Here is a 13701-nt window from a genome sequence, read left to right as displayed (position 1 = left end):
CCAGGCGGAAGCCGGCCAGGCATCCTGGTGAGGGAGGGTGTGCAGGGAGGAGACCGCCTTGGTGCCGGTGACCACTGCCTCGGCGTGGGGGAGCGGCCTGGGGGGTTGCCTCCCAGCCAGCAGGGCGGGTGCTGGAGGGGCTGGGACCACGCCCGGTTCTCATAGGGTGAGGAGGCTCTGCCTCATTGCATCGCCGGAATCAGACTTACACTTGAATCAGCGTAAACTGGGCGCGGGGGCTTCGTGAGCCCACGCCCCGTCTCCACCTGCTCGGGGCGGGGGTGGCTCTCACTTGCCGTCCCCGCACGTGGGAACTTGGCTAAGTGCACACACTGGGTCACCTCGCTGTGTGAGCACAGGTTCGGAGGGAAACACCTTAGGGAGTCGTGCTTAGGCCACAGCAAGCGATCCAGTTTAAGTGGGCGTGAGGCAGAGGGTCCCTAAGAACCTTTGGTGGGACCCCCGCAGCTCACTCGGCTGCTTCCCTCCAGGAAAGGAGCGCCCTGGCCTCGAGTTGCCCCCCTGCTCCTTCCTCCCCAGGGGGTAAAGGGTGCTTTGTGGGGTTGGACAGCATCGGGGAAGGAATGCGGTCCCTCCTGCCTTGATTTTAGGGACGTGCTGTCCCGAGGGGAGCACCTGGTGGGCGTCCGCCCCAGGCTGCGGGCTGCGGGGTCGGGGCTCCGGTCACTGGTGGGAAAGAGCCTGTTCCAGGGCTCAGGATGGGGCAGCCGGGTCTGTGCACCCAGGCTGCCTCTCCAGGGTCGGCTGCCTCTCCAGGGTCGGCTGCCTCTCCAGGGTCGGCTGCGCTGGTTTCTGACATCTGGTTCCTGCCACATTGAGTCCGCGTACGTGTCTGGTCGGCTGTTGAAGCGTCTCAGTGGGTTTTGAAACTGGGAATCAGTGTGACTGTTGATTCTGAACTTGAGGGGCAGTGGAGGGGTGCGATCTGTGACCCTCCAGGTGGAACCAGGAGAGCCTTCTGTGGCTGCTGCCCACGGTGGTGGCCTCGTGCCAGGAGGACACTGAGGAGCTGGCGGGCGACCTCCATCTCCCCGGCCATGTGTGCCGCCGCAGAAACTGGCAGAGGCCCTCCCGGCGGTGGCCGGCCGCCCCCTCCGCCAGCCTTGGGAAAGCAGTCATCCCCAAGGCATGAACAAGCAGGTCTTCAAGAAACTTCTCCAGGGAATGGGCGGGTTTCCCATTCAGGTGGGTGGGGCTGCCCCAGCAAGCCGGGAGGTGGGCCCCCAGTCGCAGGGGGCTCCTCACCTCGCCCGGCCTGGCGGAGGTGAATTCTAGCAACCGGGACAGCAGCTCATCCAAAGCAACCGAAATTTAGATGTACATGCCATTTTGGAGAACTGATTAATTTGTCAAAATATTCAGCTCCCGGGGTGTGGTATAAAAATAACTCAGAGTTCTTTGCAATTTTGTGATTTAATGTTCAAATGACTGATTTCAGTTCCATTTCGTCAAATCCTTTTTGAACCTATCCCCTCTTCCCAGGGGTTTGGGCAGCCTCTTTGCTGGGCCCTGAGTGTATCCAGGCCAGAGTTCCTGGGGGGAGACCTCGGGTCCTAGAAGGCTGGGTGGGGCGGCTGGTGGGCTGTTCCCACAGGAGCAACTTGCACGGTGAGCCCTGCCCTCTGTTTAGGGACAGTTTCCTGGGCAGTCATGGCCCGGCTCCTGGCGGGAAAGCGTGGTGACCACCGGTGAGAGTTTATTCGTCCTCGGGCGCAGTGGGTGGGCATCCTGGACTGGGCCCCCAGAGACTCAGAGCCTGTGCTCACCTTTTACTGGGGGCTGTGCCCCCAGGAAGTGAGGGAATCGGGGGTCAGGGAGCAAGTGCCGGGGCCTGCCCACTGACCGCGGTGGGCCCAAGCCTTCAGAGGGGCCTCAGGGACCACCGTGGAGGGGGGGAGGGGGAAGAGGAGGGGAGGGGGAGGGGACCTCCACCCCCACGCCCGAGGCTGGCTTCCTTCCTGTGTCTTGGAGGAGCCGTGTGAGACCTGGCACCAAACGCCAGCCTAGCAGCCGCTGGGCACCCGGGAGGGTGCGGGGCGGGGGGTACGCTGCCCCCAGCGCTCACGGCCCAGGAGGGACCGAGGCCCTGATGTGGCCGAGGCAGCTGGGGAGTGGGGTTCATCTCCCCTCCCGGGACCCTGTGGTCTGGGGGCCAGGTGAGGGCTGTTTGCACGTGGCTTTATAAGGACACCGGCGGGGCTTCAGTGCACAGGATGGAAGGAAGTACCGAGAGTAGAGGCCGTGGTTGGAGGACGAGGCGGGGCCGGGGCTGGTGGGGTCGGCGTGGTCAGCGTGGGCCTGGCATCCCTGCACGGGGACCAGGGAGGGTCCTTGCTGTCCTTCAACTTCTGTGCACGGAGCCTTGTTTGGTGTTTGCCCTGCACGGGGCTGAGTGTGGGTTTGGGGGACAGGAGTGCGTGCACACACACCCACACACATGCACACACACACGCACAGATACACCGCCCACCCACACTCACTCACAGACTCACACACACATCCGCTCGGGGGCCCACCCGGCTCAGGCAGACTCTGGCACCGCGGACTCAGGGGGGATTCCTTGTTGAATCAGCCGAGGGCACAGGACTCGTCGGGAGCGCGGCGGCCGTGGGGATGGGGTAGGGCTCTGATGGACAACGGCCAGACCGTCCATGACCGGAGAGCTCTGACCCACGCTCTGTGGTGGCCACCCCGGACGCCACCCACGGCCTCTGCAGGACTCGGCCAGGACGCTCAGAACTGTCATAACTGTCTCTGTGTCCAGCTAGGGACCAGCCTGAGAAAGACAAACATTACCCGGACCAACCACAGGGATGCCCACTCCTCCCGCTGCCCCGGGCCGACCACCTCCAGTCCAACCAGACCTGACACCTTCCCTCTCTTCCACTGAAAAGCGTTCTTACTGCCCCGCCTGCCTTTGAGCTTCCGCCAAAGACAAGTGATGCCAAACTCCTGACGTTGGAAAGGCGAGGCTTTATTTGAAATGCTCATTTCCAGGGGGGAAGGTGAGGGGCTGTTGCCATGGAGGACGGCTGCCACAGGGGACACCCTAACCGTGAGGTCTGCCAGTGCCTCCGGGGCTGGACACAAGGGTCCTCCAGTACAGGGAGGAGTGGACGAGGCTGGAAGGCAGCCAGTTTGGGGAGCAGCTGAAGGGGGCGGTGACAAGATGTGACCGGATGGCAGGGCTGAGCTTGGCTGTCCAGCGGCCTGGGGCTCAGGCAGAGGGGGCACCTCTGGACCCATAACCTGTGTTTGCTTCTGCAGGTGAGCGCTCAGGCCCGGGGTCTCCTCCCCTCTTCCACCCCCGTGTTTCCACCCATCCCTTTGTTGGTCCCTTTCTTGGTTTTCGCCCTCATTTCCCTGGAGGTTGTGCTCCACTAACTTTCCTGGAAAGGTGGCCCCGGACGCGGGCGCTCTGCGCCTTTGCAGGGCACATGTGCTCTGACGCTTCTCTGATCACTGCAGCTTCCGAGAGCTGGAATCCAGGTTAGATGCGGTCTCCCTCCGCGGTCTGCGGAGGCTCTGACGGTGCTGGGAGGCGGCCTTCCGTGTGGACCTCGTTCCTTTTTCCTCTCTGAAGCTCTTAGCGCCCTTCTTTGCCCTGGAATCATGACACGTGTGGGCTTCCACATGGCTCGGTGTAAATGCTTCAAAGTTACTACTTACTTGGGGGTGCGGGGAGGGTGCCCAGCCCCCGAACCTGCATGTCCTTTTCTTCAGTCGTTTCTCCAGAGACTAAACCCACGTTTCTTCTATTAGTGGTGACCTTATATCTTTTTCATTCTCTTTGTGTCATTTATTGGAACGTGGGGAGGGGGCAGAGGTGAGCTGGCTGTTCAGGCCATCGTTCCTAATCGGATGGTTAATCAGCAGTTCTAAACAGTGAGTGCCATCCACCTGGGGTGCTCACTGCAGACCTGCTCGAGTCCCCTGCTCCTTTGTTCCTGCCGTGGGCCCGCCCTGGCTCTTAGCCTGGCAGGCCAGCTTCCATGGGGAAGTTCCGTGGGAGACGGACACCCCCGGGTTTAAAGACCTCCCCGCCCAGGCCCACCCATGCCCCCGGCCCCAGAGTCCTGGCGGGTAGGCCAGAGTCTGCACGGAAACGGGCAAGGGCGGCAGCCTTCTCTGAAGCTGGGCCCAGACACAGACGACCACAGGCTCAGTCCGGAGAGGCGGTGCCTGTGTTTGCTTCACAGTCCGTGTCTGAGGTTTAGAGAGCCCAGCGAGAGGCTGACTCATGGATGACTCTCCTTCAGGGCTCACCAGCTGCTGAAGGCGCCCCCACCCCCTTCCCCCAGCAGTGTTCAGAGGCCGGACAGCACCGCCCAGCCCCCCAGGCCCTTGCGGATGGGGGCGGGCTTCTCCAGGGCTCAGACGCAGGGCTCTAATGTTGGTAACTTGGGTCTTCACTCTGCTGCCCCCCCTTCTCTGAGACCTTCCCCACCACCTGGAGTTTCACTTTGTTTATGTCACAGTCCCCAACTGCAGGGTCCCTCCCTCGTGGGCCCAGCTTGCCCTCTCTCCTGTCTGTTGTCGGTGCCCGGACGTTTCCTTTAGAATCGTCCCCTCCCCGGCTCTCAGCCTCGGCCAGCGATGGGTCCTGGGACTTCGGCTGGATCTGCCCCGAAGGAGGCCTTCTCTTTGGCTGCGTCTCTCCGCGGCTGAATTATCTCGGCAGTTTTCCCCTGTTAATGGGGTGGTGATTACGAATCTCCCGCTCCGGGCTGTAGACAGTCAATGGAGTCAGTCCCCACGGAGCATCTAGGTTGCTGCCTGGCACACAGTGAACGCTGAGAATGTGTCGGCTGTTCCTGCATCCCTGTGACTTCTGTGCCTGGAGCAGACAAAGGGGCAGCAAGTTAAAGCCGGTCAGTCTGCCGTGCATGGGGCGAGCCTGGCTGAGAAAGTGCCAACACGGACGGAACTGTAACCCTTCCCATCCAGAAATGGAAAAGACAGAAAGAGCTTCCTGGGGACACGGAGTTCCTGGAGGCAGCCATGCCTGATGTCCACCCCTGGGGTTTTCAGAGCTGCACCAGTAGCACCTTTTTTCCTTTCTGTTTAAGCCCAGACTGGGGCTCCCTCGTTTGCAGTTGAATGGGTTCTAACCTGCTCAAGCTGAGCGACCTCGGCCCTTCTTCCAGTTCCCATAGCCTGTGTTTTCTCAGTCTGAAATCATGCCTGATGCCTTGACAGTTTCTCTTCCTGACCTGGAAGTTTCATTCAAGAAATTAGTGGCTTATTAACGGGCCACCTTTATGAAAGAACTGCCATCCCCTGAGGGCGGGCGCCGGGACCTGGGGCAGCTCAGCCTCCTGGCCGTGGCCACGGTCTCTCTTTTCTTCCTCCTGCAGGGACCCGAGCGCAGGCTGATTTTACCTCCCTGGCTGCAGGCAGGGGTCGGGGTCTGCACCCGACTCGTTTTTTAGTGTCCCCGCGGTGGCTGCTCACGTCCCACGTGAGGGAGGATTTCAGTAAATGCTGATACGCAACATCAGTGTGGTTTTCTGGGAACTTCTCTTAAACCACCAAATCCCCAGACATCAGTAGATTTTGAGTCTGCTTTCCCAGACCCCAGAAACACTGCACAATTAATCAAAGGGGCACAGTTCATGCTTCCCCAGCTGGCAAGAGCCCAACACACAACTTAAGCATCTGATTTAGAGCCAAAAACATTAACCTCTAATTAACTTACATCCTCCTGACACCTATAATGTCACAATGCGAATGCATGAGTTACTAATTACACCTAATTATTCAATTAACGGATAGCAAATACCAGTGGATATTAAAGTTTGTGAGTGATTAACCAGAAGACGGCAGTTTGACGAGTGTGGGGCTGCGTGGTGGCAAGACGGAGGAGTCCTGGGCGCTGAGCGGCTTTCGGGAGGCGGGGGTGTTCGCCTAGCCTCCCCAGGGATTCGAGGCCTGTCTGTGGGCTGGAGCTTATCCTGCCAGGCGGGGGGTGCCCACCTCTCTTCCCCAGAGCTGAGGTGGCCCGGTCCCAAGCTCAGACCAGCCCATGGCGGGGTGGGGGGCAGTCCTGGCCGCTCAGCACATGGGGACTTGCTGACGCACAGCGATGACTTGGGATGCTGGCTGGCCTTGGCTGAGAGTTGGGGAGCGTGGTGGGCCAGAGGGAGCTGGACGCAGCGCTGGTCTGGGGATAAGCAGCAGGTGGGAGTCTCAGCCAGGGCCACACAGGCACAGGGAGAGACTTCCCCACCCTCAGTGTCCTCACACTCGTGTTCCATCAGGACACACGCAGGGCTCCTGCCCCACTCCCACCAGTGCCCACTGACCCTCATCTCCCCTTTGCTGGGAGGCCCCGGAGTGAAATATTTATTCAAATTATAGTCAATCCTCATCTGTATCAAAACAATATTTACTCAATTTACTACTTCTTATTCTAACAAAAAATACAGTTTTAAGCAACCACCAGCCCCTTAGATTTCTAACACTTCACCTTCTGTTTTTATTAAATATAAAATAAAACTTGGGCCATTATGTCCCATAAAGTGGGTAAGGCTATTTATGATTTTGACAGATGCTTCTGAATTATTCTGAAGGCTTTTATCACTCATTTTATTTCATAAATAATAATTTTTCCTACATAGGACATTATGACATTGCACATGACAGATTCAGTAGGAGAAACAGCCTTTAGATTTGTCTTGTCTTCACAACCTGCTATAAAATAAGCATGAATTAGTTGTATTAGTTTTTACATTGGTTTAAAATATTCTTTCAACGTATTATAAATTATCCCTAAAATATGCATGTTTTTATTGTGGTAAAATGTGCACAAGGTAGAATTTACCGTCTTCACCCTTTTAAGTGCAGTGGCGCCCAGCACTTCCCTGTCGTACAGCCATCACCCCCGCCTGCCTCCGGAGCTCTTCTCATCTTGCAAAGCTGAGCTCGGCACCCACTGCACAGGGGCCCCCACCCCGCCCCTGGCCACTGCCATCTGACCTTCCGCGGCTGGGGTTCTGGCGACTTTGGGGACCTCATTGGGGTGAAGGTCCTTCTGTGACTGATTTCACTCGGCAGAACGTCCCCACGAGTCACAGGCCTGGAAGTGCGTTGCAGACTTTCCTTCTTTTCAAGGCTGAGTAATAGTCACCATCGGTACAGACCACGTGTTGCGTGTCCGCTCGCCCGTCCGTGGACACGTGGGCTGCCTCCAAGCTCCAGCTCGTGTGAGGGACGCGCTTGGGGACACGGTGTATCTGCAGGGACTCTAGGAGACTTCAGGGCTTTGGGGCAGGATTGCTGGATCGTAGGACACTTCTGTTTTTAATTTTTTGAGGAAACCCTCTCCTGTTTTCCTGCAGCTGTAGGTTCCACATCCCAGCCAGCGTGCACACGGATTGCAGTTCCTCCGCGTGCCCGCAGTGCTGGTTCTGTTTCTTTGGTCGTAGCCATTCTCAGGATGTGAGGTGACACCTCATGGCCAGTGGTGTTGGGTGTTGTTTCGTGCGCTTATGGGCCATTAGTGTATCTTTGGAGAAATGGCCATTTCTGAATCAGGCTGTCTTTGTTGAGTTTTGGTTCTCTCTATAGTTTGGATACCAATTCTTTGTTAGATATTATCATTTTAACTTTGATTGCTTTTAGCAGTCTTTCTAATACTGTTCACAATTTATTTCTCAGTGGTTTTCATAGTGTTTCCTAAAACACACATTCACACGTTAGTCTGAGTTGAGAAGCGTCCTAGGATGGCACCCTGGAGGACGTCCTGTCCGGCAGTTCCTTGAGCTGCTTGAGGCCGCAATGCCTGGCTTTCTAAGCACATGTGGGTGGCGGCTGCATCACTTGGGTTGGCTAAGCCTCAGTCTCAAGGTCGTAACAAAGATGGATTTAAACCTATGATAAAATAGGTCTAACTCTCTCTCTGAGGCGTTGAATCAAGCAGGGCAGGCCCGATGGTCCCCAGGAAACTTGTCATGGGGCCTCTGGGCAGGCTTTCCGGAGACGGCATAAGGATGATTTTAATGTCTGGGTGACAAATTCCTCCCGAAGGCAGGAGTTTCCCGGTTTTGGCTTTCAGCAAAGTCAAAGGGAGGTGTAACTGTGGTCACTCAGAGGTGGCCCAGACCTGGTGACGCTGGGTGGGAAGGCCTCGGTCTCTCTCAGACATGGGCACAGCTCCCTGGTGCTTACAGGTGCAACACAGAACACCGAGAACCAAAGGGGTGCCAGATCTGCCCTAAAGCCAGCGATGAGCTCCACCCGCTCACAGCGAGACCCCAGCTGAACAGACAGTTGCAGGCCCCCAGCACAGAGGATTCGCACGGACGTGAAACATGGGAGGGGGGCCTGCCTGCTGCCCCTCCCGGCCCCCCTGGATTGGGGCAGTTGGGGCAGCTCCCCCGGAAGCAGAGAAACAGCCACGGAGCTGGTCCCCTCACAGAGGCCCTCCCAGCACAAGCTCACTGTTTATGTCTAATACGGTATCAAAATTTCTGCTCCATTAGCTTGAATTGCTCAAGACTGTCAACAATCATTAAAATGAAAACGCAGTCAGGAAGAACGTTTCAAGACCGAGACCTTTGGTCGCGGGAATGAAGCAATTTCAAACCCTTGGAGGAAGTGTCTGAAGTCAGTACCTTCATCACCCACGTTAATGACCAGGCCGAGCCAAGCCCTGACCTCCTAGCAGCGGCAGGAAGCAAGCAACAAAGACAGTGGAAATGCGCGAGGCAGAGGACAGAGAAACCAGAGAGTGTTCTTCGAAAAGGTGGACAAAACTGGCAGACTGATCCCAAAGGGAGGAGAGACTCAAATGACAAAATCAGGCCTGAACAGGGGACAACATCAGGGGCCACACAGAGTGAGAAGGGCCGTGGGCGGCCGTGGGGAGCTGCGGGGCAGCACGGCAGGCAGCCCTCGTGCAGTGGGCGCGGATGCCTAGACCGACTCCGCAGGGAACAGGTCTGAATACATTTATGATGAGAGGTTGACCTGGTCATAAAAAAGCTTCCCACCAAGAAAAACCCAGAACCAGGTGCTTCCCTGGCGAACTGTTGACAAGTGCGAAGAAAAATAAGTGAGCGTTCAGTTTGGGCAAAGAGAAAAAAACCCCAACAAAATTGGCCTTAGAAGAGGCGAGAGAGGAAATTAAGTTCCACAAAGGCAGGAACTGATGAATTTGAAAACAGAAAATGAGGAGGAACAAGTAATCTTCAGCTGACTTGAGACACACACGTGGGTGTGTACTCAGAAGCTCCGAGAGCACACCTGCGCTACACGGACACGTAGGCTCACACACGGGCACACCAGAAACTCAGCCTCAGAAGACAGTTCAAATGAGAAAGCGGGAGAAACCCCAGATACAGAAAAAAGTTCACATTCAGAAGGAATACCTTGCTTAACTCTACGTAAATAAATCTGAAAACTCATGTGGACCAGGTGACTAATTGCGGAAGACCCAGATCCCAGCCAGATCCCAGCTGAGACGCTGTTGGATTACTCCAAGAAGCTCCACCTGGGTGAGAGCTGACCCAGGCGGGAGCAGTGTCCAGGGTGCCCTGGAGGCTGAGGGAACAGGGCAGGGGCAGGGGCAGGTCTACCGGGTGCTGCCCTGGCCGTGAACCGCATCCGTGTGAACGCGATGCGCCGTTGTTTCCCCGGCACCCGGGGCCCGACTCTGGAGAACCGAGCGTTGGCGCAGGGGCCATGCAGCAGGTGGGAAGACGCTAATTTTTCACCACACAACCATCTGGCTGATTTTTTTTTTACCACGCTTTTGTCATTTTCTAATGAAAAAAAAGGGGAAAAAAAAAAGAGTTTCATGGAAAATGCCAAAGAGACTTCCCATGCTTATCAACAGCCCTGGACACAGGGAGAGCTTGAGATGTCAGTCAAGGCACGTGTCCTGACTGCTGCGATGACCTGTGCGTCCTGCTGGTCAGATGCTGTTGGCAGCGACACTCCGGGCTTGTGGCCCAAAGTTCTCTTTTTTCCAGTGGTGATTCTAACCCATCCCTTTACCACAAAATAGTAAAACTGGGTTGGCAGGGTGGTTTCTGAAATGAGAATGGTGGTTAATGCCCACAGCTGTCAGTCTTTAGCAAAAATTTGTCATACTATACAAAGAATTAAATGCGTCCTCCATTAAAAATCTGACTGAAGGAATTGATTAATTTTCAGGATAATGACTTACGCAAGCAAATCTTGCATGGCAGTGAAAGCTCCTGAACTTTTAATGAACTGTTTAAAACATTCGAGTGAAGCCGAATGCAGTTCTGGGTGGTAACTGCTAAGGTCCAAGCCTCCCTAAGTGAGCTCCTGGGTGAGCTGCTTCCCAGGGGAGCTGGTCTTGAGACCGAGGAGTGAGGGCGCCAGGGTCAGAGGCCGGCCCCCACCCGTGCCCACCCTGCCTGGTGACGCCGCTCCCGGCTGACCCGGGCTCGGCCATGCGACTGTTCAGGGAGGGTTATCAGCAAGTGTGAGCGCAGCGCCTGCACGCTGGGGTTTGTCTTCCTGGAACGCTGCCTCGTGGAAGCCAGCTGCCACGTGGGGGCCCGGTGGCCTGAGGCCACCACGCTGCCCAGGAAGCTGGAGCTGGCCAAGGGGCGGTCACGCGGGGAGAGCTTGGTGCCAGCAGCTCCCAGCCGGGTCCTCCCTCCTGGGGCGGAGGCCCCCGGCCCCGGGCAGCGGCCCTGGAGGGCGCCCTGCCCAGCCAAGCCCCCGCTCAAGTCCTTCACTGTGGCTTCAGCCCCTGAGTTTTGAAGGGTCTCACGCAGCGATAGCCGAGGCGCGGTGACGGTGAAGGGGGCGGGCCAAGCGGGGCGGCGCCCGGGGGAAGGGGAGCCCGAGCAGGAAATGCTAGAGAGCATCCCGCCGGCGGTCATGCGGCCGGGGCTCCGACCGCTTCCGGGGGCTCCGGGCGGCACAGTGGGCGAAGGGCCTCAGGACGCGCAGCGGCCCCACGCCGGCAGCAGCGGCGGGCCGGGGGCGACTCGTTTCTCAGAAGCCCCAGTCCTCAGGCCCCGCCCCCCCCCCCGGGCTTCCGGCCGCACCCGCGCGGCCGAGGCGCACGAGCACCGGGCCAGGTGGAGGTGGGGGCCACCTGCCCGCGCGGAGCTATGTTGAGGTTCCGGCGCCCGAAGGCCTTTGAGGGGAGAGGTTCACCCGCTCGCTGCGCCGCACGCGCAGCAGCCAGCCTTCAGTCCCCGGTGCAGGCGCGGGTTTCCAGGCCGAGTGACCATCCTCGGAAAAACGTCAGACAAGGGGTCTTTGTTCACTGTTGATGCAGAGCAGAGCTGCTGTGTTGACGGGAAGTGACACCTGGCGGTCCTTGGGGGGGGAGGCGGGGCCTGGGGGGGAGGACTTTCCGGAGGCGGGATGGAGGGGGTGGGGGGATGGAGGGGTGGGGTGGGGGTGGGGCTGGACCTTGGGGAGGGGGAGGGGCCTTGAGGAGGGCGCCCTCGTGAGGGTTCCATGGCCTCCGGGCCGCTGGACTCCAAGCACCCGAAAACCTGGCCCAGCGGCTCCTTGAAGTCCGGGCACGGAACTGACCCGCATCGCCGGTCAGAACCGAGAGGCCAGGCCTTGCCCCGCGGACCCTACGCCCGGGGCCGAGTGGACCTGAGACTGCAGCCGCAGGACAGCACGGCGTCTTGCGGTGATGCCAGGACCGCCCTCCTGATTTCATTTGAGGAGTGCGGACCTCTGGCGGGTCCAAGCGGCGGTGTGCTGTAAACCAGCCGCGGGGAGCGGAGGGGACCCACAACCCACCCCCCCCGCCGTTTTGCAGTGTCTCCTGATTTCTGTGGTGTAGACACTGACTGCCGCAGACTCCTAGCCAGTCCAACAGCCAGCTCCCCGAACTGCTGACGACGCAGCAGGGAGCGCCTCAGCCAGCATGAGAGCAGGGCTCCCCTGACCTGCGCGCCTCCCGCGGGTGCCCGCGCCCAGGGCGCCCCCCTCCCCTCCCCGCTGACATCGGCCGCGGGCAGGTGGGCGGGCGGAGGCGGAGGCTGAATCACGCCCAGGCCCAGGCCGGTCCGGTGCGCGCGGAGCCCAGGGCACGGGCCCTGCGCTCTGTGGACCGCTGGCCCGGGAGGATCGCGGCCGGCATCTCTCCCTGGAGCTCCGTCGCCACCTGGCGGCGGGGTCCCCGCGTCTGGGTGCCCGGCGGGGGTGCAGGTACTTCCCGGGACCCAGATGGTGTGACCCAGGCACGTGAGGGTTGCTGCGTCTGGGGCGGAAAGCCACGTGGCCAGACGAAGCCCCGAGGACCTGAGCCCCCAGCCCCTGGTCAGGTGCCCAGCTTCCTGCCTCCCTGCTGCTCCCTGCAGGTGTGTTTCGTGCTGTGGTCTCAGGCTCTGCTCTACAGGGACCAAAGTGGGGACCAACCCCAGTTCGCTCCTGTGCCGCAGCGCTGCCCTCCCCTCCCCTCCCTTCCCCTGGTGCCGATGTAGGTGCCACAGGGTCACGTCCCTGATCTGGCCGGGCGTCCAGGCTCCTGAGTGCCCTGTCCAGCCTGACCCGCCTCCGGCAGGACAAACTCCAGGAGCCGGACAATACACATTCTGCTCCTCCCAAAACTCTGGGTTGGAAAAGTGACTGAAACAAGGAAGTATTTCTTTCTAAAAGCGTTTTAATATTTTTTCAAAATCTCAGCTTCCCAAATATATATAATGTATAATAGTGTAACATTAACATACAATGTATATTCACATATAAAGTAATATATAGTCCCAGCTTCCCATATATATAAACCATACATACTATGTTACAATACATGTCAACATATTACATGTATTATTCTTTATATGTATTTGGGAAGCTGGGATTTTGAGAAGATTTTAAAGGCTTTTAGAAAGAAAGACTTCCCCGCTTAGGAAGGAAGTTCCTAAATTACAAGAAGAACGTCTCTAATTTTGCCCAGAGAGGATCACATTAACGGTTTGGTACCTGCTTCTCTGCAGCTGCTCTCGCCTCAGCGGCTTATGTGTGCACACGTCCTCTAAAGTGGCAGGACTTTTGCAGCTTTGCGTTTCCTTAGCTGCGCGTCTCAGTCGGCTTCCCAGAGGTGTCTGGGCTCGGACACCTCCAGGACGAATGCTCCTTGATGTGTTTGCGGTTGTCTGATCGATCCCTGATGGGAGACCTGCATCTAATTTCTCACTCGCACCTGCTGCTTGGTGATCTCAGCCCCCAAACCCAGAGGGTCTTATGCGGGGCCAGTGGGAGGTGCTGGGTCCCAGGCTGGCATCTGTGTCCCCCTAGGAGTCACACCCACCTGGCAGAGATCAGGGGACAGTGCGTCTGTGCCCTGTCACCTGCTACGATGGGAACGTTCTGTCCTGCCTCTTGTTCAGTTTTGCACATTTGCTGCTGTTGATGCTGGGGACTCTGAAGCCACCTGAATACAGCTCCAGTTACATTTGGGCCAAGAGATGTGACACAAGGGGGACCAGCAGAGCCTGGAGGATGAGCGCCGTGTCCCGGCCCCGCATCCTCACGCAGTGTGCCCCCGCAGGCCTTGAGCCGGAGGAAAGACATCCTTGGAGACACACACATTGTTTCGGTTGCTATGGCTTCACAACAGACCAGCCGAAGCCTCAGCAGCTTTAAACAGCGGTGTTTATTGACCTCGCGTGTGGGTCAGGGATCTGGATGAGCACAGGACGTGCGGGGCTCTGCCGGACAAGCCTGGCTAGC

At 58.1% G+C, this 13701-nt stretch overlaps 1 protein-coding gene across 2 annotated transcripts in view; it reads left to right on the top strand.

The window, feature by feature from the left end:
- Positions 1–13701, top strand: part of APMAP (adipocyte plasma membrane associated protein) — a 78338-nt gene that overhangs the window by 50218 nt on the left and 14419 nt on the right. The window contains exon 10 of one of the 2 annotated variants that reach the window (XM_064475946.1): positions 8193–10150. The exons of the other annotated variant lie outside the window; for it this stretch is intronic. Coding sequence (XP_064332016.1) covers positions 8193–8240 — 48 coding nt within the window. The 3' untranslated portion in view covers positions 8241–10150. Of the gene's footprint in view, positions 1–8192; positions 10151–13701 lie in introns of those variants that run through there. 2 annotated transcript variants of the gene reach the window in all.

The sequence above is a fragment of the Camelus dromedarius genome, chromosome 18 (assembly GCF_036321535.1).
Source record: "Camelus dromedarius isolate mCamDro1 chromosome 18, mCamDro1.pat, whole genome shotgun sequence".
NCBI classification, from domain to species: domain Eukaryota; kingdom Metazoa; phylum Chordata; class Mammalia; order Artiodactyla; family Camelidae; genus Camelus; species Camelus dromedarius.
This window is presented reverse-complemented; position numbering and strand designations above follow the sequence as displayed.